At 46.3% G+C, this 22,879-nt stretch overlaps 2 protein-coding genes across 12 annotated transcripts in view; both read right to left on the bottom strand.

Moving 5' to 3' along the window:
- The window catches only part of dysf (dysferlin, limb girdle muscular dystrophy 2B (autosomal recessive)), an 89,745-nt gene extending 82,241 nt beyond the window's left edge, over positions 1 to 7,504 (bottom strand). For 5 of the 10 annotated variants that reach the window (XM_035426209.1, XM_035426215.1, XM_035426216.1 and 2 more), the window contains exon 1: positions 1,234 to 1,604. In XM_035426209.1, the coding sequence (XP_035282100.1) occupies positions 1,234 to 1,315 (82 nt within the window). In that variant the 5' untranslated portion in view covers positions 1,316 to 1,604. Of the gene's footprint in view, positions 1 to 1,233; positions 1,605 to 7,204 lie in introns of those variants that run through there. The other 5 variants (XM_035426208.1, XM_035426212.1, XM_035426214.1 and 2 more) reach the window with 2 other exon arrangements.
- Positions 7,505 to 14,075: 6,571 nt separating this feature from the next.
- Positions 14,076 to 22,879, bottom strand: part of znf638 (zinc finger protein 638) — a 39,030-nt gene continuing 30,226 nt past the window's right edge. The window contains exons 12-29 of one of the 2 annotated variants that reach the window (XM_035426436.1): positions 22,697 to 22,728; positions 22,408 to 22,539; positions 21,831 to 21,962; positions 21,589 to 21,630; positions 21,145 to 21,186; positions 20,437 to 20,568; positions 20,087 to 20,218; positions 19,875 to 19,900; positions 18,604 to 19,762; positions 18,404 to 18,466; positions 17,110 to 18,270; positions 16,707 to 16,814; positions 16,478 to 16,580; positions 15,821 to 16,063; positions 15,433 to 15,687; positions 14,956 to 15,078; positions 14,433 to 14,554; positions 14,076 to 14,313 (exon numbers count right to left, since the gene is read on the bottom strand). In XM_035426436.1, coding sequence (XP_035282327.1) covers positions 14,260 to 14,313; positions 14,433 to 14,554; positions 14,956 to 15,078; positions 15,433 to 15,687; positions 15,821 to 16,063; positions 16,478 to 16,580; positions 16,707 to 16,814; positions 17,110 to 18,270; positions 18,404 to 18,466; positions 18,604 to 19,762; positions 19,875 to 19,900; positions 20,087 to 20,218; positions 20,437 to 20,568; positions 21,145 to 21,186; positions 21,589 to 21,630; positions 21,831 to 21,962; positions 22,408 to 22,539; positions 22,697 to 22,728 — 4,061 coding nt within the window. In that variant the 3' untranslated portion in view covers positions 14,076 to 14,259. The remainder of the gene's footprint in view (positions 14,314 to 14,432; positions 14,555 to 14,955; positions 15,079 to 15,432; positions 15,688 to 15,820; positions 16,064 to 16,477; positions 16,581 to 16,706; positions 16,815 to 17,109; positions 18,271 to 18,403; positions 18,467 to 18,603; positions 19,763 to 19,874; positions 19,901 to 20,086; positions 20,219 to 20,436; positions 20,569 to 21,144; positions 21,187 to 21,588; positions 21,631 to 21,830; positions 21,963 to 22,407; positions 22,540 to 22,696; positions 22,729 to 22,879) is intronic. The other variant, XM_035426435.1, reaches the window with a different exon arrangement.

The raw sequence follows: 22,879 nt of genomic DNA, 5'->3' as shown, positions 1-22,879 counted from the left end.
CGAGTAACAGTTAGAAAAGAATTGCGTTCTTTACACACAGCTAGATGTCACAGGGTAAACGCTCCAAAGTACATGGACAGGGTGGCTCCTGTTTTTTCATTTTGATTTTTAATTAAGGCTACCACGTAACCTCCAAACATCCCATAACTGCAGCTCTAGAGAGAGTGGAGTCTCCCCTATAGGTCACCATTGCAGCGTCAACCTCATAGACAGTCTCACATCCTGAGCGACCGAAGAACGAAACAGGAACTTCAGGACAATGACAGGAACTGCCTCTCACCTCGTAAAAAAGATCCTGCACCAGCTAAAAGAAGGCTGCACTGTCATTCACTGTCACAACAGACAAGACGGGATGGAAAGAGACCCCTCCTCCCCCTCAGACCCCCCCCCCCCCCCCCCACTCCCCATCCGACAATGAGGAGCACTGGTGCCGACTGCTCAGACACACACACACACACACACACACACACAGGGTTCTCATATCCTCCTTCCTGATGTTGACTCATAGGTGGAAAGTATCACTATCACAGACATGTCAAATCGACGGTAAGGGGAAGATGAGCTCACTTTGCCTGGGCACAAGCCCCGGCCACACAGGCAAGGATGCAAAACTGCCCCTTCATCACCACTAAATCACAACAGCTGGCCATGTGGAACAGTGTTTTCAGAACAAAGTGCCCTGTGGATGAAGTAAATTATTACCCTGTAAAAAGAAAAACTACCCCATATTTCAGCTATATTATTATCATTTGAATAGGGTTCCTTAACTTTACCTTTTTATCTAATAAGGTAGGTCAACTGAAAACTGAATTGCTCACTCTTTTAGTCAGTTTCAACAATGAACTGAAAAGCATATTACCATCCTGCAGATTAGGCAAAACACATGGTTCTATATGATTCTATGGATAAGGCACATTATAGCCCAATGGATGTGATGCATTGCAGTCCTCCGGACAAAGCAAAATGCTACCCCAAATATGATGAGAACACAATAAAATATTAAGTGTTATGTAGCTTTTACAGAGTACATATGGTCCCAATTGGACTCAAATGTACTATGTTAGAGTTGAATTAACACTGGACATTTTACTGTGCAGGATGTGTCCCAGAATCACACTGTCTTGTTGGGTTCTATGTCAGGACCCCCTTGCAAAATAGATTTTGATGGTCAAATGCAGGTAAAATTAAAATGAAACAAAGGTCCCAGGCCACCTCTTAAAGCAGAACCCTTACCTCGGAACGTTACGCTGGCTAAAGGGTCTCCCTTCTCCACTTTGCGCAAGTTATAGGCCCGCTGCAGGACGCACCTCAGCATGTTTCCACGGAGACCGAGAACCGAACACTTAGATCTCCCAGGAAAGGGTAGAACATCCAGGCATCCCAGAGAGACCCGGACACATCCAAGGGGTAGTTCCAAAACTGAAGAGCTTCGGCGTGCGTGTGCGCGCGCACTCGTGTGTATCAACGTACGTGTGTGTGTGTGTGTGTCTGTATAATGACTGTGCCTACAGCTGTCCTTGGGCTAACCAGCTGGCAGCACAGGAATGCCAGAGTAAGTACTCCCTTGGTCTCCCTTCCCTGTATGACAAAGAGCTACACAGAACCAGGAGATCTGTGTCTTACTCTCTCTCTCTGACTGCCCAACCCCACCAGCACCATAGACACTCCCCTTGAGTCCTGAGGAAGTGTAAATATTTCCTGACCCCCCCACCCCCCTGCTGAATCCATTATGGCAGGAACTGTTAGAAAAACACCTTTATGGCAGAATCCAAGGCATAATAGGCTGTCTTCACATCCGATACAGTGCCAGTGCACCGGTCATCAGACCAAAGATTCAGCCGGCTCACCAGCAGAGCAACCAGCCTTTCGCTTCAGTAAAGTTCACTTAAGGAAAGAAAAGAGAAACATTCAGACCATTGTCTGCCCCCATGCAAACGTGTATCGGCTTCCTTGACAAAGTTTTCCTCCGGCTTGACAGTAAAAACATAGATCAACCTGGACCGATGGAAGCAAAATCCTGAATCTTGACATCTAAAAAGGTTGAGAGATATTTTGACAAAAACGGTCTAGGTTAGCCCACCTGAGCTCTAATTCAGGTATTACCCAGGTATTCCTGGCTATGTCCTAGTACACTAGAAAACATTCACTTTTCAGCCGAATGTAGCCAGGTTTTCACCTGAATGTTCACATGGTATATATCGCTACTCTACATGTGATAGGAACCTTGCCAAGTAGGCACTGTGGGACAGAGAGAGGGAATTCCCTGAACATTGCCCGGCGATCCAATCACATGGTCCCACTATGGCAGAGCAAGCTCTCCAGGTCGAGCAGCTCCACCTGCTGACACAAACTAAAGACCACTCACTGAAAATGTCTAATTCAACTGCTTACATAGACCTGTTCACTGAAACCCATTACACAGTTAAGCTAATCACCAAAACTGTCCACTGTAACCATTTGCTTGCACTGTTCACATAGGCACTTCACTCAAGTCACTCTCTCTCTTAAACCATTCTTTTAAACCATTCACTTAAAAGAATGATTTTTAAAAATGAAACATACCAAATTTCAGCCTTCAAACAGCTCTGATTACTGCTTTATATTTTCTGACATGTCCAAGCTACTGTATAAGCCTAATTATAATCAGTTGTTGACCCTAAGACATTAGAGCATACAAAACACAGCTAGGGTGTTCAAAACACAAGATTTTTAGTTGCGATGTATGTACACGTTTCCAAAAGTATGTGGACACTTGGTGGTTTCAGCTATTTCAGCCACACCCATTGCTTACAGCCATACAATCTCCATTGACAAACATTGGCAATAGAATGGGTCATACTGAAGAGCTCAGTGACTTTCAACATGGCACTGTCATAAGATGCCACCTTTCTAACAAGTGAGTTCATCAAATTTCTGCCGAGCTGCTCAGGTCAAGTTAAGTGCTGTTATTTTGAAGTAAAAACATATAGGAGCAACAACAGTTCAGCCGCGAATCAGTAGGCCACACGAACAGGACCACCCAGTGTTGAAGCTTGTAGTGTGTAAAAATGATCTGTCCTCAGTTGCAACACTCACTATAGTGTTCCAAACTACCATTGGAAACAACGTCAGCACAAGAACTGTTCATCAAGAGCTTAATGAAATAGGTTTCCATGGTCGAGCAGCGAATGCAAGCCTAAGATCACCATGCGTAATGCCAAGCGTCAGCTGGAGTGGTGTAAAGCCCATCGCTATTGGACTCTGGAGCAGTGGAAACATATTCTCTGGAGTGATGAATCACACTTCACTATCTGGCAGTCTGACGGATGAATGCATAGTGAATGGTTTTGGCTGAATGCATAGTGCCAACTGTACTGGCCCGATTACTGCTAACTGTAAAATTTGGTGGAGGAGGAATAATGGTCTGGGGCTGTTTTTAATAGTTTTGGCTAGGCCAATTAGTTACAGTGAAGGGAACTCTTAATGTTACAGCATACAATGACATTTTAGAGAACTGTGCACTTCCAACAGTTTGGGGAAGGCCCTTTCCTGTTTCAACATGACAATGCCCTCATGCACAAAGCAAGGTTCATAAAGAAATGGTTTGCTGAGTTTGGTGGGGAAGAACTTGACTGGCCTGCACAGAGCCCTGACCTCTACCCCATTAAACACCTTCAGGATGAATTGGAATGCGAACTCTGAGCCAGAGTTGGCATTCCAATGCCCAACATCAGTGCCCAACCTCACTAATGTTCAGCAAAGGGGGGTTCAACTCCATATTAATGCCCAGTTTTGGAATGAGATGTTCAACAAGTACATATGGGTGTGCTGTCCAGGCATCCACATACTTTTGGAAATGTAGTGTACGTGTCTATGCATTTGTGCGTGCATGTCAATAAATTGCAGGAATTCGTGTTACATTTCTGAGCAGGATAACAAACGGAGCTATATTTCGCATATTATCTATCAACCTTATCGATCAAAGCCATTCATTTATTTCATAAAATGTTCTCATGGATCTGAAATGGTTGCAATGAAAAAACCAGCAGACCCTGCAGCTCTCCTTGACCAGAGTTGAATAATGCATAGAAATAAACATGCTGAAACATAACATAACATATTGTATTCTTTGTTGATATTCTGCTTCCACTATTTGGGGTGAATTACACAGTGCACAGATTAGACATAATTTAATCAGCAGGATCTCAAGCCATTCAAGCCATCTCTACCTGCATGTGCTTCTCCAAAGCACTCCAGCCCCCAACTTGTGACTGAAACCTGCTGGAAGCTTGTCTCATTCGTTGACTGTCCAACCAGAGTAAGTAGTCTGGTTTCATCAGTTGAACTTCAGCCAAAATGATGACCCACCTACTTCTCATGGTAAAGGGACTGCATTTATATAGCACTTTTATCCAAAGCGCTTTACAATTGATGCCTCTCATTCGCCAGAGCAGTTAGGGGTTAGGTGTCTTGCTCAAGGACACTTCGACATGCCCAGGGCGGGGTTTGAACCGGCAACCCTCCAACTGCCAGACAATCGGTCTTACCTCCTGAGCTATGTCACCCCTCATAAAGTAAGACTTATACTTTAGGCTTCATATAAAAAGAACAGTCAGTCATCTTTCAGTAATTTAATTTGTATGTTGTTTTTTTCCCAGCTTGTAAATAACTCTTCACATTTCGCTTTGCACAATATATTTAAAGTTATCTTCTGTCCTGCACAGGCCAGGTCCTAATGTTAAGAGTCACGGTAATATTACAGAAATGTGAATCAGTGATGTGATATAGCACTCCCAGCCAGTGTGGGACTCTACACTCCCCCCCCCCCAACCCCTTCTGCCTTCCAGGCACTCCCCCCCCCCCCCCAAACCCCCTGACCCCCCACCCCCTCTGCCAGCCAGGCACCCTCCTGTGCCCCCCCGCCCCCCCCCCGCCTCATCCCCCTCCCCAGGCCCCTGCCGTGTTGCCAGTCAGCTGTGCTGAGTGCGCAGTCAAGGGGGAAATGGGCTGTGTGTGTGATGATGATTTCAGAAACAGTTCAAAGAAATGGCCTCCCTGTGAAAGATGTGCGTCTATGTGGAAGTACATGCACGCTTTGGGATTTCGGTCACAAGCAGCTATGAGTGAGTGTGCCAGTGTTCTGAAGTGATTAAAACAGCCGGTAAGAGCAGTTGGTGTGGGAGATCCCTTCAATACACACACACACACGCATATACATGCACACGCATACACACACACACACACTCAGTTAAGCTTATAAAGGCCAGGGATACAGACTCCAGTGACCTTTATCCTTTCCAGCTAAACCAAGGTTCAGACTCCAGGATACTTCTATAAATCACAAATGAATTATCCACAGACACATAGAAACATACATATTCACACACACATTGTCTTGGGGAAGCGTCATAAAACATTACATATAGCGCTTATAGCACATCCATATACTATATGCATGTAATGTGAGCACCAGCTGGTGGTCCTGAGTAGATAGGCTGAGAAAGAAATGCAATCCATTCAGACAGACAGGTACAAATTCCATGTTTTCTTAATTATTGAACTTTCCAGCCTCTAGACTTTGTAACATAGTTAAAAACTATCCTCACCAAGGCATGATTAAGAGACAGGATATGACAAAAATCAATAGCTATCTCGATCACAGAAATGAATTCCCGTTACTGCGTGCAGGAGGAAGGAAAGATCAGCTCAGAGATGCCAGCTGCTGCACAACAGCTGAATCACCCTCAGCAACGCTGAAATTTCTGCTCCCAACAGCCCGGCTGGTGACAAGCCAAAATCCTCTGGTGCAAAAGCCCAGTACATTCTCACATCTCAAGTGTCAAGAGCTTCACAGGGCAGAACAGTAACACAGAGCAAGGTTTTCACAGTGAATTCCCACATCATTCATAAGAAAGAGCTGACAGGTTGTTCGGCTGGAAAATCCCCTTCTGCGGTCTGCTGCAGCCTCCCCTAGCCAAACTGGGGCCTTACTGGTTAAGAACTACAATTAGGCATGCAAAGATTGGTTAGCAAGTCACATTTTCACTTGCTATGGATCAACCCTTAACCCAAACAACCACAGTTACGAGAAACTCCAGATTGCTTTATTGGATTATTGTGTTGTTATCGAAAGACTGGACTGTGATGACTGAGGAATGCAAACACACTGTGGATTATGAAAAGACACTGCTGCCATTGCACAGCAATCTTCCATAACAGAAGCAAAATAGCTAACCTGAAAATAAAGGTCAATAAATACTATTGACTGAAAGTGAATTCCGTACATAATTTCTCTGATTTGTTTGTTATTACCATACAGTTCAAGCACCAGAGTTTCAAAAAGAAATATGCAGTGGAAAGGCACAAGCTCATGCAAAAATCACAATAGACAACGATCAAAGAGATGTGATACATTCCCAATGATATAAACATTCTCATCTTAATACAGCAGCACTCTTCATAGCCAGTATCCAGCAATGTGAAAAGCTAATTAAGCTGAGATGCGGTCTCTGTTGTTTTTTTGCTTTAGTGTGGCTAGATCAAAAACACAATTTTGGAAAAAGCCCAGACCATGTGCATGCATTCATCTGATGTCTTCCATTAAGGGTCCTAAGTCCTCAACCGAGGATACAACAGAGAATACTACAATATAAGAATTTTATGAAAATAGAACATAAATAAATGCTTGGATATGGCTCAACGGTTTTACACAAGAGTCCAAGGAGCTAGAATACGTTGTCACTGCTATAAACAGAGGAGTTAAACCTGGTTTCTTTAATTAAATAGTTCAGAATGCCAGTCGAGTCTGATCCAAGTCATTTAGACTGCAGGACGACACCACAGGCTCGGTAAAACAGAATGGATAGGAGGCATCCCAGGCCAGTCCCCTAACTAAACAACACTGAGGACGGCAGAGTCACAATGGCCTCTTCACTGCAGCTTGCACTATAAACACGGCCATGCCTCACTGTGAAACAGGATCCCCTCCTCGCATCTACCCATCAACCCCCCCACCCACCGCTTCCACACCCGGGCAGCACAGCAGAAATAGTGGGCTGACTGGCGCTGCCTTTCCTAATAATAACCCCAGCTGCCAGAGCTAATGGGAAGGAGAGGCAGAACAGAAAAAAGCAGGAAGGCTTGCTAGGTACAGTACTGCCAAACACAGCCACTGCACACACAGCCCCCGCACCCACACCCCCCATTTCTCCTCAGGCCCCCTTACCTTCGAAGGTGACGCAGCAGTAGGCATCGGTGATGTCCGCGTCCGGAGTCACCACATTGTTGGCGCATAGGATGAAAACGCGCAGCATGGGGGGAATCAAGGTGGGGGCTGACCTGAAATCAGCCTGGCCTGGGGGGGGACAGTGGGGAGAAGAGAGAGAGGAAGGGTCCTGAGTCTGGGGTCCCCAGGTAGCCTTTCAGCCTATGAGGGAGAGGGACCAGTACAGCCAAAAACACTGGGGCTGGAATCTGAGGCAGTGAGTTAATGCTGCTGCTGTTGCTGCTGCTGCTGCTTCCACTGCCCAGGCTCCACACTCAGAGGCACACGCGCACCACACACACACACAGACACACACGCTGTCCCTTCAATCACAAGCAGTTCTCTGCTTAAAGGGACAGAGCACATTTCTCCCCCCTCGCTCAGGGCAATAGGCATGCAGCCCAATGCAGAGGGAGGTCTCCATAGAGGAAAAGGCAAAGGCTATAACCGAGGGAAAAAGCAACACAGCACTAATACATGCAAGTTTCTCTCAGAAACTTCCAGAATCATTCCTCACAACAGCAATGCTAATGTTTCCAGCAGTTTCACTTACAGCCCTGATCCACAACATCACGGTGTCCTTCCGCAACATCACAGTGTCGTTCCACAACATCACGGCTCTGATCCACATTATCGTGGTTCTGATCCTCGGCGTCTGAGTTCTGAACTTCAACATCACGGCTCTGATCCACATTATCATGGTTCTGATCCTCAGCGTCTGAGTTCTGAACTTCAACATCATGGCTCTGATCCACATTATCGTGGTTCTGATCCTCGGTGTCTGAGTTCTGAACTTCTACATCACGGGCCTGATCCTCAACATTGCAGTTCTGGTCCTGAACATTGGAGTTCTGATCCTGAGCACTGGGGTTCTGATCCTGAACACCGGAGTTCAGATCTTCAACGCTGGAGTTCTGATTCTCAACCTCAGAAGGATCCTGAAGCATTACAGAAGCTGTTACTAACTAATTAAGTCCCACTGCAAGCCTTTATAAGCAACTGTAACTACAATATATTTCACTGATAAATCATTGATAATACAGTATATAAAAATGCATATAAATGTCATACATATATGAACAACACACTCCTGGCAAACACTTGCAACGTACTATGTGTGCGCCGATATAATTATAATTTATGCTGGCTTACACCCCCAGTGTTCCGGAATCTCTCATGTGACCCTGAAGCTGGCCAATGGGGACTGGTTAATGGGTGCGGGGGTGGAGTCTGTTAGGCTGCTTCCTTTGCTGAAGCCTCATACTGGGAGTCAGGCATGCAAGGAAAATTCATGAGCTCAAACTGCGCTGATTCCCCTAAACAATACGCTCCCTTGTTTGGTTAAGCGCAGCCATGTAAGGTGTAGGATGGAAGCTAATGTGTGTATCTGGGCGGACATGAGTTTGCGAGCACTCGCATAGCTAAAAGGGGAAAAGCGTAGACAGCGTGGGCCGTGCCCTGATCAGTGACTGTGGCCGGCCACCTTGTGTGTTTTTAGCCATCTTACATCCAACCACCCCAACATCCAAGGAAGCAAAGCCTGCTCTGCAGCTCTCTGTGCCTAAGAGCTCTGCATATTTGCATCAGTTAAAAGGGCTTTGAAAACAAGTAAGCAAGAGAAAATTTAACCCAGCATGTTCACAACATGCACAAATATTACAACTCAAACGATTCAAGCGTAATTCATCAGCCGTCTACCATGTCTAAGATCCACCTTGAGAATGGGTGATTTTTAAGCCTGAAGGGTAGCTATCAGAGATGGAGTCCTGATCTCATGGTCTTGGTCTCGATATCTTTCAAGGGCATATACAGCCATGGAAAATCACCACTTCCTGTTTAGGGCTGCAAGGCTTCTTTATTTGTGCAGCATGGTGAGATCTATACAATCTGGAGTGCAAAACATATCTGGGGGCAGAGAGCAACCACAAACTCTTTATTGTACTTCTGCATATATGAAGAAAAAAAAACAGAATTGAGAAGGTAGAAAACAAGAGTTTCACAGAGAGTTCAAAAGCCTGTATAAACCACAGCAGTTTCACTTATTGGTAAAAATGCTGTTTTTACTCATCTTTTCTCACGTACACCATAATTAACTTAAAGGACAGTGTTTTTTTCTCTTATTTCTTTTTATTGAAGTTCCAAAACATGCAACATGTTTCCTCACAGAATAAATTATAAACAATGCTTGAGATTCATTAGAATGTAAACTAGCTACCTAAATTATTTTAACAAATAATACCACTTAGTTTCGACTGCAGTCTTATGGGCAGCAGCATACTATAATGAGCTAGGAACTCAGCTTGTATCCTTACGGCTGCAGGTCTGATTCTCCAGTAGGACTCTGCTGTTGTACACTTGAGCAAAGTACTTAACCTGAATTACTTTATTATACTTTATATCCAACTGTATAAACAAATACTATGTGGGTGTTTAAAAAATGTTAAATGTTTGTAAGTCACTGGCCTGGATCTCGGTCCTGAGGGACCTGGTATTGGTCTGGATAGTGGACTTGATGGGTCGGGTCGGGTAACCCCAACTCTGATAATTACGCAGGCAGTTGGACACAGTATATGTAGTCCTGGGAAATATTGTTGTTTTTTTTTTATAATGGGGGGTCTATCATTTGAAATACGTTTCAACAAATATAGATTGGGTTTATTGGGTTGACTTGGAGGTTTATAGAAAGGTTAATCACCCATGGAGTATTAAGATGGCAGCCATCTTGGTTGATGAATCTGATAATCATAATCACTTGAGATAGTCTCCACATGAATCGGTTTTCTTTCAAAGAAAATAGGACAATCATGCTCATGTATTTAAAAATTAGTCACAAGCAAGTCAGATTATATAAAAGCAGTGTTAGAGTAGCAAAAATTAGAGTGGAGTTACAGAAGACTGCAGGCACCCATGAAGTCACATTAGGGTTTGCTGGAGGCTTCACAGAGACTGAAGTCAGTGCTTTAAGGGACCAACAACTTGTGTCAGGTGTGGACAGTGGAGACAAGAGATTCAGATATCCAGGCTGTAAGTTATGTTAATATTTATGTTATTTATGTATTCATATTTATATTTTGTCAACAAGATTTAATTGGTAATTAATATCTTTGATTTTTAACTGCCAAATTAAAATTTAAAAAAATGTTTTACATGTTGGATAAGTGAGGTGTTTTAACTGCTGATGCACTTGTGTTCGGAAGTGCCGGACATTAAACAAGGGTGTTGGCTGTTAAAACTACTGGATTCAAAAAACGTAACATATGTCACATAATCCTAACTTCCCCTACAATTTTTATCTCAGCTCTGTAGCTTGAGAGATATTTTTATATTTTTCTCATTGGTGTGGGAATTCAAATATGGCTCAAAACCTGAGAAGATGCACCAGTGGCAGCACAGCATTGCATGGGAGGCACAGTGTCTGAACCCCAGGTATTGAAAGACAGTCACTGTACTGAAAATAAGCCAATCTGGGGTCCAGTCTCCTCAATCTATTATTATTGGATATGAGTTAGCAGTTATGTATTTTAAACTGCATTGGACAAGCCTTGATAGCACAGCAAGGAACAGTCACATACCACATAAACTATATAAGATAGAGAGAGCATAACTATCAGGGAAGGTTCACTGGAGTCTGCTAGTGAAGAAAGCCAGGGCAGCACAGACATTCTCTCCATATGAGACCACTGCATACAGTCCCAGCTGTCCTGAAACAGCACTGTCTGCTGGGACACGAGGACGGGACATTCCTCCCACTATAAATAGGGACATGATTTGGACCACAGAGAGCCCCAGCATGGTTGAATGAACTGAAGGAACATGGAGAGTTGTGAAGGGAAATGGGGCGGGGGGGAATGGGTTTGTAGAATTTACAGGAGAGGAGGGCTTAGAAACAGGTTGGGCAAGGATAACAGAAAAAATGGAAACAGATTATCAATCGGGGAGACAAACAGTAAATGGGCGGGAGAAATGAGAACGGCAGTGTGTGAACGAGAGCTGGGAAAGATGTGCGGCAGGGTTATTGAGAAAGCTTAGGAGTGCTAGTGAAGCCCAGTCAGGGCAGTAGGCAGTGTGTATCCAAGACAGGAAGTGACATCATCAACAAGCACACCTGCAAAAAATAAATACCACAAGTAAAAAACACAGGCGAACCTGTTTATGGACCTCATTTTAATTTTCTTATTAGATTTTTCCCCTCCTTTTTCTTATGCCTAGCAGAGACAACTATTTCACATTAATTTACAAAGCAGCATTTACACCGTTGTAATAAATCCATTCAGAATACAAGTAATGCCTGTTCCAGTAAGAAGGCCACACTGGCAGACATTAGCCCTACTTTTATTTTATTTTTTTTAAATGTACTGACAGTTCATGGTTCCAACCTTGGTGTGTGCATTTAGTGTCTTGAAACACAAGGAGGTTTCTGTGGCAATCTGTGGTTTCCAAATGGATCTCTGAGGCCCAGCAAGGGCCTCACTATTGGAGATGGCAGGCAAACCCCTGTACCAAAAGCACATACTTGCTGTGGGAAATCATGGATAAAATGCTTCAGAATGATCCTTCGTAAAATCAGGGTTACACAGGGAAAATCCTAATGTGAGACCGTCTCCATTCCATATGTATATAAAAACTGCTGGTTCATATTTTTTTAATTAATACATATATCTTTGAAATTAAGGGATTAATTTATTAAAGCAGAGCTCTGAAAGGGAAATTCTATTTCTCAATCCATAATTGTCCTTTTCTAGTTAATTCAGTTTTCAAGCAGAAAATGCACAGGGTCACCTTGTAAAATCATTTTAAAAATACATTTAAAAAACACACATACATTTATGGACTTAGGTTATAATGCAATTCTGTAAAGGACTGCTTAAGATTTTCAACTCATGAACAGGCCTGAAAGCAACCAAAAATAGAAAATGGCTCAGGAGGCAAACAGATTGATGAATAGATGCGAGTCACACTGTTCCCAGCCCTTGTGATACTGATGAAGAGTAACTGTATTACGGGACTGATTCTGTCTCAGGGCTGTGATGTTTGCCTGAAGGGAGGAATTGTTCAGTGACAGGAGTGCATGGCCATGCACAGCTACCAACATTGGAAAACAAACTGCGCATCCACTTCTCAATCCTGTTAACTACTTCCATGTTTGTTGTACTTTGACAGGGCCCAACAAGTGAACAGTCTTTCGGAAGGTGATATTAAATTACAACACCCCCCACAGAAACCATCAGATAAAGGGTTTATATTAGTTTATAAAATAACAAGCACAAAACGGTCCAGACCCACGGCGCACCTGTACTAACTATACAGCTAGCTAGAGTGAGAGCACCTATTATCGACCACCCAAGGGGGGAGGGGAGGGGAGGGGAGGGGAGGGGAGGGGAGGGGGCAGGAGGTAAGAGCGGTTGTCTGGCAGTCGGAGGGTTGCCGGTTCGATCCCCCGCCCTGGGCATGTCGAAGTGTCCCTGAGCAAGACACCTAATCCCTTCTTGTAAAGCGCTTTGGATAAAAGCGCTATATAAATGCGGTCCATTTACCATTTACATGTATCAACCACCTTAACCGGTAGTGCATTTACTTCATATTTATTAGAGAGAACTGGACATTGTTACCTAGTAAAATATAAGTCCTGTAAAAATACACATAATAAACTGTCTAAATGTAAAAAACCAACTTCATACATATGCATGTTATATTAATAGTCTTATTTACAATATCAACTTTAAGACAAGCAACACGCTCGGAATGATCTCATCGCAGCCCATTAAATCCAATGGCACAGACGTTGCTTCATAATTTCAAACGGCTTTCCTAACGGGTATTTTGCGTCCTGTGACTTGGCTTACAACTGTGAATATGTAGATTCCTAGACATGCGACCACCCTTTCTCATATTAATATTGAATACACAAGATAGGACATTATACAGTATGCTAGCAAATGTCTAATGTCAAGTTCCATGCATTTATATGGGGTGATCAATACACATCCCCTTAGCAACCAAAAGCTAGCGCTGGACGACCTCTGACTTATTTGCCGGCACAGAAAAAATTTGTGAAAGTACTGAAAATATAACCACGGGAGGATAACAAGGACATGTTTTCCTACATAACTAGGTACAGGTTGTTACCGATATTCCACCTATTTCATATATATTTGCAAATCTATTTACGTTTTCCTGTCTGTCGAATGAAGGTGGTCAATAATAGGTGCTCTCACTCTAGCTATGGCTATAACGTTATTTATTGTCCTCCGTGTGTCCATACACCTGTATCGGTGGTTGTAGCTGTGTGTCCTTAGCTCTTACTCATGCGTGCAGGATAGCATCCGTAAGCGCTAACTAGGTTAACTAAAGTAGGCGATCCGCATGCGCTAAGTAGGTTAACTAAAGCAGGCGATCCGTATGCGCTAACTAGGTTAACTAAAGTAGGCGAAATGCTAACATGTTAGGGTTAGCTAAAGTAACGTTAGGCGATAAAGCTGTGCTTAAAATTCTTGTGCCGTACCACCTGCACATGCGTCCTACTAAACGAAGCACCACTTGCGTGTGCGTCCCCCAAAATGTCCCTCAAAGGTCGTCCGTGAGTGAGTGATGACCACAATTTGACATGCAAAGCCCACGGTGGCAGTACTGCCTGCGCGCCATGGGAAAAACAGATTTGCAATCAAGAAATGTGCTTATCAAAAAATGAAGATGAAAACTGAAATTATGACCTCAATAGCTACTATATTAGCTGAAATATTATGGCAGGTGTGCAAGTCCACAATGAAAACAACCCTGAACTCTGAATTTTCATGGCAGTAACAGCATGCAAACCCAAAAAAAGCTTACAAAGTTTTTTTAATAAAACTCAGTTTATTGTGTTACACACTTGCGTTTTGCTTTTCGCTAGTTTCTCTCTTTAAATTAACAGGGTTATTAACTCCTGAAAGGAAACAAATGTACAGAGAGAGATTGGACCCATAAATGTGAAAAACCCACAGGATGTGGAAAGGAGGGGGGGGGAAAGGGGGAAGAATTCATTCGGACAGGGAGTTGCAACTGGAACCCGCTCTTAGCTTCTGGAAATGCTTCTGCAGAAACGAGAAGAAAGAAAAAAAGAAGAAATTGATTAATTTACTCTTCCATCTGCCAACACTGCAACCAGCAGAACCAATCAGAATACGGCACAGGCATTAGTAACGTCTCTCACCTCCATGTTCTGATAGTGCTTGAGGCTGCTGCAGTGGGTCTTCTTGGCAGCGTCTTCGCTGCCGTAGAACAGAGAGCAGAGCTTGCAGAAGAAGCCCGTCTTCGGGACCACAAACTCCAGGCCTAAAAGGTGACACAGGACAAGCAATCGTAGAGATCCGGCTCAGCAACCTCAGGAACGCACGCAAGCAACACGCGCCTTTCAACGTGCGCATCATGGCTGCAACAGCACTTTGAGAAACAATCCCCCCCCCCCCCCAACCAGTTGGCCACCAGATCCCTGTACATCATACGGGGTTACTCAGTGAGCGGCCACCCAAACTCACACGTTCTGACCACAACCCAACGCGTCTGATGTCACGCACACGAAAGCACTGATGAGCTGCCAATTACTCACAACGACAATGTGATTGCGGGCCACGTGACTGATAAAATACATCACAAACGATTTTAACAAATCACTGCGAAAAATAATGAGGGTGGCGTGGAGAAGGGTGAGATTAATTCTTAGTCCTGTGCCTTACCAATGGGGTTGTTTGCAGAGAACGGAGGCATCTTGTAGTCTGTGGGAACAGGAGACTCTGTTCTGTGCTTCTTGGAGTCCGGCTCCTCTAGCCGGCCCTCGTCTCTCCTGAGCCTAGACTCTTCTGCAACACAGACGCAGCGCTCTGAGCGGCTCTAATGATGTAGTGCAGCCATCTACAGTACGTTCTCACCGTTTAACCAAAACTACAACTTCCAACAGACCACAGTGCAATAGTGGGAGGGTAACATCAGGTAAAGTCTTTATCATTCAAACTTCTACAAAATACAAAATAACAAAATGCAGATGACTGCTCTCCACTAAAATTAATACAAATACAAGCTTAAAAACCTCATTGGGTCTGAAATGAAAGTGAGAGCCACTGAGAGCGAGACTTCTCCATTTCACATTAACCAAACACTTTCCTCCAGCTCTAGGGACACACTCGGCCATTGTCCTTAAGTTCTAGTTGTCCTACCTTTGACCGTGGCTCTTGGGTTGGTCGTGCAAAGGCTCTCCTGTGGATCCTCTGAGAGAGCTTTATCCCCGTTGGACTTTGGGTCCTGTCTGGCATGAAATGGCTCGTCGTCGGGCATGTCCTCGGACGCCTCTGTCTTCACGGTCTGAGGATCCGGGACCGAGACAGAGCAGAACTCCACAGGGGTCACAGGGGTGGGGTCCGCCTCCTCTTTCTTCACAGGCAAAGGCTTCCTCCCTCTGGCTGATTTCCTGACTGCAAGGTGGGGAGAGCGCGTTTGGGATTGAGGTTAAGATGCACAACCCAGCATCTCCTTTCTGTACCACACCGTTGTTCTTGCAAGTCCGCTTATCACATTCCAACCGCAGTACCCTACCCCAATACTCACCAGTGGCCTGGCGCCCTCTCTTCTTGGGCCGACCTCCCCTCACGACGGGACTTGGTGCGGGTTCCACCTCTTCTTCCTCCTCCTCCTGCTGCTGCTCCTCTTCCTCTCCAACCTCATCCACAGTAACGAAATTCATCTTCCGCAGCTCCTCCAGCCCCCTGCCCACCTCCTCGGGGCTGGGAGACCCCACAAGCTCGCCCGACTCGGCCGAGGGTACGACAGGGGAGTCAGACTGCGCAAGACCTTTAACAACAGGTAGATCATTCAGGACATCGTCAACACTGCCCTTCCCCTCTGACAGAAGATAGGGCTCCTCACTGAAGTCATTCAGTACAATATCAACACTCCCCTTCTCCACTGAGATCAGATAGGGCTCCTCACTAAAGTCATTCAGTATGTTATCACTCCCCTCCCTGTACTTTCAGGTGACTTCAGGTACATCTGGCTGGAGGGTGGAGCTAGACAATCCGTCACAGGCAGTCATTGTTCAATTGAAAATATATGCACAAGGTAGCTAGCTCCATATTAGCAATTTATGAAATATCCCCCACTATCCCAATTCAGCAAACATAACTACACATCAGTTAACCTCTGCCCACAGCAACCATGCAGCCACCTTTCACCAGAACCCTCCCTCGAACCCCTCCCCACGCTCACCGGTCGGGAGGGACGGAGAGTCAGTGGATTTTTCGGAGCTTGGTATCTTGTCTTCCTCCAATTCCTCATCATCACCCAGTGTTTCATCCAGAGTCAACAGAGCCTGCAGAGAGAGCACCATTACCATAGCTAAACAACAGCAATATAGGAATCATCAGCCAAGCAGCATTATCATCAAATAAGAATCATCACAGACAAAGGAAATGAGGAGCTTAAAATTTGACACTACCTCATGGGTAGCGGGACTTTCTGTGGACTTCTCGGAGGTCGCCATCTTGGCTGCCTCTTCCCCAGTCTCCTCATCGTCGTCCTGCGTTTCGTCTAGTGTCAGCAAAGCCTGCAGTGGAAGCTCCGTTAGCACAGCAGGAACGCAGAACAAACTGAGATGACTGCTAAATATAACAGAGTAGGTATTATATCCCATTAAAAGACATTATCAGTCAAGCAGCAGTACTGTCAAAAAAGAAGCACCACAGACAAATGAGAAGCTGTAAAATTTACATAGCCTCATAACTAGCAGGAGTGGAGAAGATGATGGAGAGAAAGAGGTTAAGAGATTAAAAGTAAGAGTGACCCAGAGAGAGAAGGATCAGAAGAAAGAGCGAGACAGATGGATAGAGGTATCTGCTGACCTCGGGGTTGAAGGCGTCGCCAGTCTCCTCCCCCAGTCCGAAGGGGAAGGGCTCGGAGCTGGGCTCGTCCTCCTCCACGATCTCATCCAGGGTGACCAGGGCCTGGAGGTCCTTCACCGCCTGCAGGAAGGGGTCCTCGTCCCCGCCCACCTCGTCCACCGTCACCAGCGCCTCGTTCTGCTCCATCAGCAGCTCCTCCTCATCCTCCTCTTCGTCGGGGTAGTCCTCCTCTTCCTCGCTCACCTCGTCCAGGGTGACCAGAGCGGCCGCCAGTCCCTGGGGAGCCTTCTTAAGGCCAGGCTCCATCTTCTTGGGCTGCTCCTGCTTCGTAGGCACCAGGTCATCAGTCTCCACGGGAGCTGTCTCCGTGGAAGCAGTCTCCGTCGGAGCCCTTTCCGTGGGGGCCGCCTCTGCAGGACTCTCCTCTGCGGGACACTGCTCTGAGGGACTCCGATCCACAGGTGGCTCTTGGGACTTTTGGGCTGCAGGGATGGAGGGAACAGTGGTCTCACCCGTCGACTGGCCCTTCTCCTCCACTGCGGGGCCTGCCTCCTCAGCTTGGTGTTCCGGTTGGCTTTCCAAGGCCAAGGTAACAGTTTCTGTGGTTGTGGTGGCCTCTGCCGCCACGTCCACAGTTTTGGTTTCCACCACTTCAGCTGCACTTTCTGGAGTGGAAGCCTCCATATCCTCACCGCGCTGAGGGTCGGAGCTAACAGGGGCTTTGACCTTTTCCTCCTCCACCTTCTGTTCCTCCATCTTCTCATCCACCTCCACCTCCGTTTTAGGGGTTTCAGACTCCATCTTCAACACCACCTCACCAGCCCCCTCTGCAGCTACCTGGGGCCTCTGCTCGTCTTTGGTCCCCACAGGTTTGGACGGAACCTTCTTGGCCTGCTTGCCCTTGGCAGTGGTAGTCTGTTTCTTCAGTGATTTCTGAGTGGGAGGGGCGGGCTTCTTCTGGTTTTTTGCAGTCGGTGAGGCCCGGGTCCTCCTCCGTGTTCTGGAACTTCCCGGGAAGGGCGTGGAGTGCTGTAGGGGCTCCGAGGTCTTTTTCTCTTCCTCCTGAGAGGAACCCTCCACGTCATCCCCGACCTCGTCCACGGTGACGAACTCGTCCAGGTCGAACGGAAAGATGTCTTCGGTGAAGTCCTGTTCCTCAGCCTGGGATAAAGAGAGATCAGGCAAGGTTTCACCAGTAACCACAAAACATTCATGAGAACACAAGGCCCTTGCTGCTTTATACTTGCCAAGGGTCAATTTTAATTTTATTCTCGAAAAGGAAGGGGGCTCTTACCCTTTTGTCACCTGCAGCTTTGGAGTTGCTTGATGACTTAGAGGATCTACTTGAGCTGTAGTTCTGAATGGAGGGGGGGATTGCAGATAAAGACAGAAAAGTCAGAAACATGGTGACCAGTCATAAAAGGCGGTTATTGAAAAAATGTGGCCACTAATGAAAACACTGCTCATAGATTGGGGCGGTAATGTCGCCCTCACCTTGAGCTTATCCACTTCCCCCTCGTGGTCCTTCCCCCTCCTGGGGGCGGGGCTCCCATCGCGCCTGCTCTTTCGCGACCCTGACGATGACCCAGACGAGCTCCCTCTGTGCGTGACGGGGGGCAGCTCATCGTCTGACTGGGCGCGGCCGCGGTGCCTGTCCCGGGGCGGGGACGGCTCACGGCGGGGGGGCGGTGCTCCGCCCTTGCCGGCCTCGGCGCGCTTGGCCTCCTCGCAGCGCCGGAGGGACGAGCGCATGCGGCACTCCTGCACCGCCGCCTCCAGCGCCCGCAGGATCTCCTGCGTCACTGGCGGGAAGTCCGGCGGCTTCTGGTCGGGCCTGGGGGCCGTCGGGGCGGGGCCTTTGGCGGGCGGAGCCTTCCCGGCCTGCGGCCCGCTCTCTGGCTTGGCCACCGCTGCGGGCTTGCAGTCCTGTTTGGAGTCGCCCTCCGCGGCCATAACATCCTTTTCCTCGACCGCGACTGTAAGGTCCTTGCCCTCGACCGCAACGTCCTTGTCCTTGACCGCAACCTCCTTGTCCTCGACCGCAACGGCGCTGTCCTCGACCACAGCCATAACGTCCTTGTCCTCAACCACAGCCATAACGTCCTTGTCCTCAACCACAGCCATAACGTCCTTGTCCTCGACTGCAGCCGAGTTGGCAACGTCGCCCTCTGCTGGCGCGGGAGCAGTACTGCGCGGTAAGGCCTCCTGGCTCGCCCCCTGGTCCTCTTTGGTCTCTACAAGGGGGGCTTCAGCTGTACCCTGATCTCCAGCGGGGGCATCCGACTGGCTTTTCTGATTGTCTGTGGTCTCCACCGTCTGGCTCTTGGCAGATGTTACTGCACCCTCTGGTGGTGGGGAGTTGGGTTTGGCGGGAGGTTCCTTAGCAGCTGTGGCAATGGGGGTGACAGCAGGGGGCACTGTGGGAGCTGGTTGAGCGGTTTTGCCCGTGGCGGCAGCGCTGGCTGCAGCAGGATTCTCGGCCTTTGTGGCCGCGGGGGTGGGTGTGGTTGCGGGAGCCTTGGACATTTTTGCTTTTCCTGCAGCAGCTGCGGTTTTGGGGCCAGCGGGGGTGCCTTTCAAGCCGGCGGCCATGGTTTTGGGGGCCGCTAAGCCCTTCTTAGCTGCATCACCAGGCTTAGGGGCAGGTCTGCCACTGTAAAGAAAAGCAGACAGTCGAGACTGAAACTTGACCTGTTCAGTTACCGGCACTGGACGTATAAATGTGCAATGTTTTTAGAAGGTGAAATTTAAGCATGAAACATTACCTTTTAACTTCAGGTTTCTTCTTGACCTGCAAGACAAAACAGTGCAGTCAGTACTATCACAGGCATCAGCTAGCCTTAATGTACACATGAACCCACCTTCACTGAAACATCATTATACTGATGTTTTTTTTTATTTTGTTTTTTATACATCACTCAAAATTGACACATGCTATGCCGAGTTTACAAGAGAAAAGAGGGCCACGAAAACTTACCTCTTCTGCAGCCTTCACAGGTTTATTGATCACAGAAAAGGTGAGGGGGCTGTTCTGGACAATGCAGGGAAACTTCTGGAAACGATTGAAGACTGCCTTGGCAATGGCTGGAGTATCCATTTCCAAAATGATCTGATAAGGTGGGAAATAAAAAAACCTGAATACACTGTGTGACTTATGCTCCAGTATAGCAGTTAGAGAACTAGGCTTGGAACTCAAGAGTTTCCCATCTGTTCCCCATATCAGCCAATGCAGCTGCACCCTTGATTAATTTCCCAACTGTGATGTCACCTATGCAGCCTGTAACCCAGGTACCCTTGTCAGAGTGGCAGTGGACCGCTCCTGCTCACCCTGTGATTCAGCACCAAGGCCTGCTTGAAGCTCCCAAAGCGTTTGATTAGCTCCTTGACCTCGGTGGTTGGGCTGATCCCCATGGGAACATTGTTGACCGTCAGGAGGCGGTCCCCAAGGTTAGCAGCTTCCTGCGGATTGGACAGAACCAGAAGCTGGGTTACTCAGGGCAGACTGAGTAAGTAATTTTTTTGTATGAACACAAATACACAAACAACAGCATACATACTTTGAAACAGTTGAATTCTGTGGGACGAAAGGACATGACCACTGCATTTAATCTGACCGGAATTCTATTCAAGTTTAAAAAGGATCAAAGGTGAGACGAGTGGCGCAGTCCATAGGGTAGGAGCCAAACGCGATTCTCCAAACACAGGTAGGGGCTTCGATCCCCGCCACGGCACTTTCTGTATTCTAAACCCTGCTCTATCCATCACCAGAGGTACCAATACTTCCTCACGTTCTCTCAGTTTCTTCACTAGCTGTATAAACAAAAATGTTTTTTTAAAAATCCAAAGTGTAATGTACCAACAGCAAAATAAATGCAGCCCTTCCATACCCACACCAAAAAAAACCTTCCACAAAATATCTGAAAAATTTCAAAAATTTCTTTCCAAGTCTAAATTTGCCTTTTTAATAGTTGAGCACTGCCACACAGTGGCCACCTGCAAGTATTGCTCCTGGAGCTGCTCAAGTTCAGAATTTACCTTCACAACTGCCTTGTTTCTTGCCCTCTCTGAACTCTTAGCCTGAAATAGAAATCGTATTCTGTGACCATCTCCTCTCTCTGGGTCATGCCCTTTGGAGTCTCAGGAGAGCAGACAGGCTCAATCAATCACAGATTCAATAGGATTCTGGGCCAATGGTAGGAAAACATCATTTAATTGGAACCTTTTATTTACAACGAATGGCCGAAGAGCTGAATAAGGGGCAGGCTCAAAACTGAGTTTGGTGGGTCATGGAAAATCTGCAGAGCTTCAGAAAGCTGCAGCTGAGATCTAGTCTGACATCAGCCTTTTATGAAACTCAAAACCAGATGAAACCCAAAACCAGAAACATACTGCCGATAAGCTTTTACAGCTTATTCAAGAGTCTGAAAAAAGGCATGGTAAAAAAATTAATAAATAACAGTAATAAAAATAATAACTCACCGTGGGCTTCTCAATTCCCATCAACATTCTGAACAATGACTCCTAAAAATAAAAATAAAAGAGATTGAAACAGCAAGACCGATTAAAATCTACAATTATAAAAATGAATTGTCCATCAGGAAAACATTTTCAAATTCACGGGATAAGCAAGTGATCGTCTTTCAGAGCTTCTCTAGGATAACAAAGAACCAGTATATTCTGTGGCTGGAAAAATGATCCACACGGGGTGGAGGTTTCCTCACCGGATTGCTGAAATCTATGGGCCGGGTCATGTGCTCGAAGCTCAGCTGACAGTCCTGGATTTTGGGCGGGCTTTCCTTGTAGGTCTTCAACATGGCCTCTGCAGAATCCAGGTCAGGAAGCTCCACAAACGCCTAAGAAACAGCAACAAGGAAAGTTAAGTTTGAGAAGATGTCAGAGCCCAACACACTTCATTTCCCATGATGTCGCTAGTCTGAAGCAGTGACATGAGCACAAGACTTCCGGAATACTAAAAACAAAGGGTGGAACCAACACCTGAAATCATCAATTTGAATCAATCGTACCGTAAGGCAGGCAAAGCCTTTTGATTGGTTTGTACAAGTCTGTGATTGACAGCTCATGGGAAAGCTCCACCCATTATTCGTTTAATTCACCCATCTCTAGTTGAAGCCAGTGTCACACTGTGCAAACAATGAAAATGTACACATTTGTCACTCATTCTTATAATGCAAGTGTCTGCACAGGATCAGGATGCAAGCCCATCTTCAGGGGCAGCATGTTGACCCTTGAAGACGAGACCAACTGGCCCAGTAGGCCATGACAACCCAGCTACTGTACCTGTTTCTGCTGGACGGCAATGAGGAGGCCCGAGGAGAAGCCGAAGGGTGTGGCCAGATTTTTGAGGTCGTCCTCTGTGTAGCCGCTCTCTGGCAGACCCAAAATCTGGATGATAGACTTCTTGGGCAAATCCTGAGGGAAAAGTACAGCACTGGTAAAACAAAGCGGATGATCCCAGCACTGGCGACTTCATATATCAGAGCAGACCCCAGCTCTATTCTTTTGGGGTAGTCTCCTGGACATTTCTATTATAGCAAAATATATATATTTTTTTTCAAAAACATCATACCTTCTTTACCACCTTCTTTACAACGTTGCCATCTGTGGAAAAAATAAAAAGCACACGAGTCAGATGGCGTCCTCAGGGTGAATTTGAAATGCTTGGAAACAATTTTGTAGCCCTTCAAATGAATCCTTAGCCAAGCAGGAATTCAGCTCCAAGGAAGCTTCTTAAAAAATTAAATAGTAGTCA

The sequence above is a fragment of the Anguilla anguilla genome, chromosome 7 (genome assembly GCF_013347855.1).
Source record: "Anguilla anguilla isolate fAngAng1 chromosome 7, fAngAng1.pri, whole genome shotgun sequence".
NCBI lineage: Eukaryota > Metazoa > Chordata > Actinopteri > Anguilliformes > Anguillidae > Anguilla > Anguilla anguilla.
The sequence above is the reverse complement of the archived record's forward strand: the minus strand, read 5'-3'. Positions and strand labels throughout refer to the sequence as shown.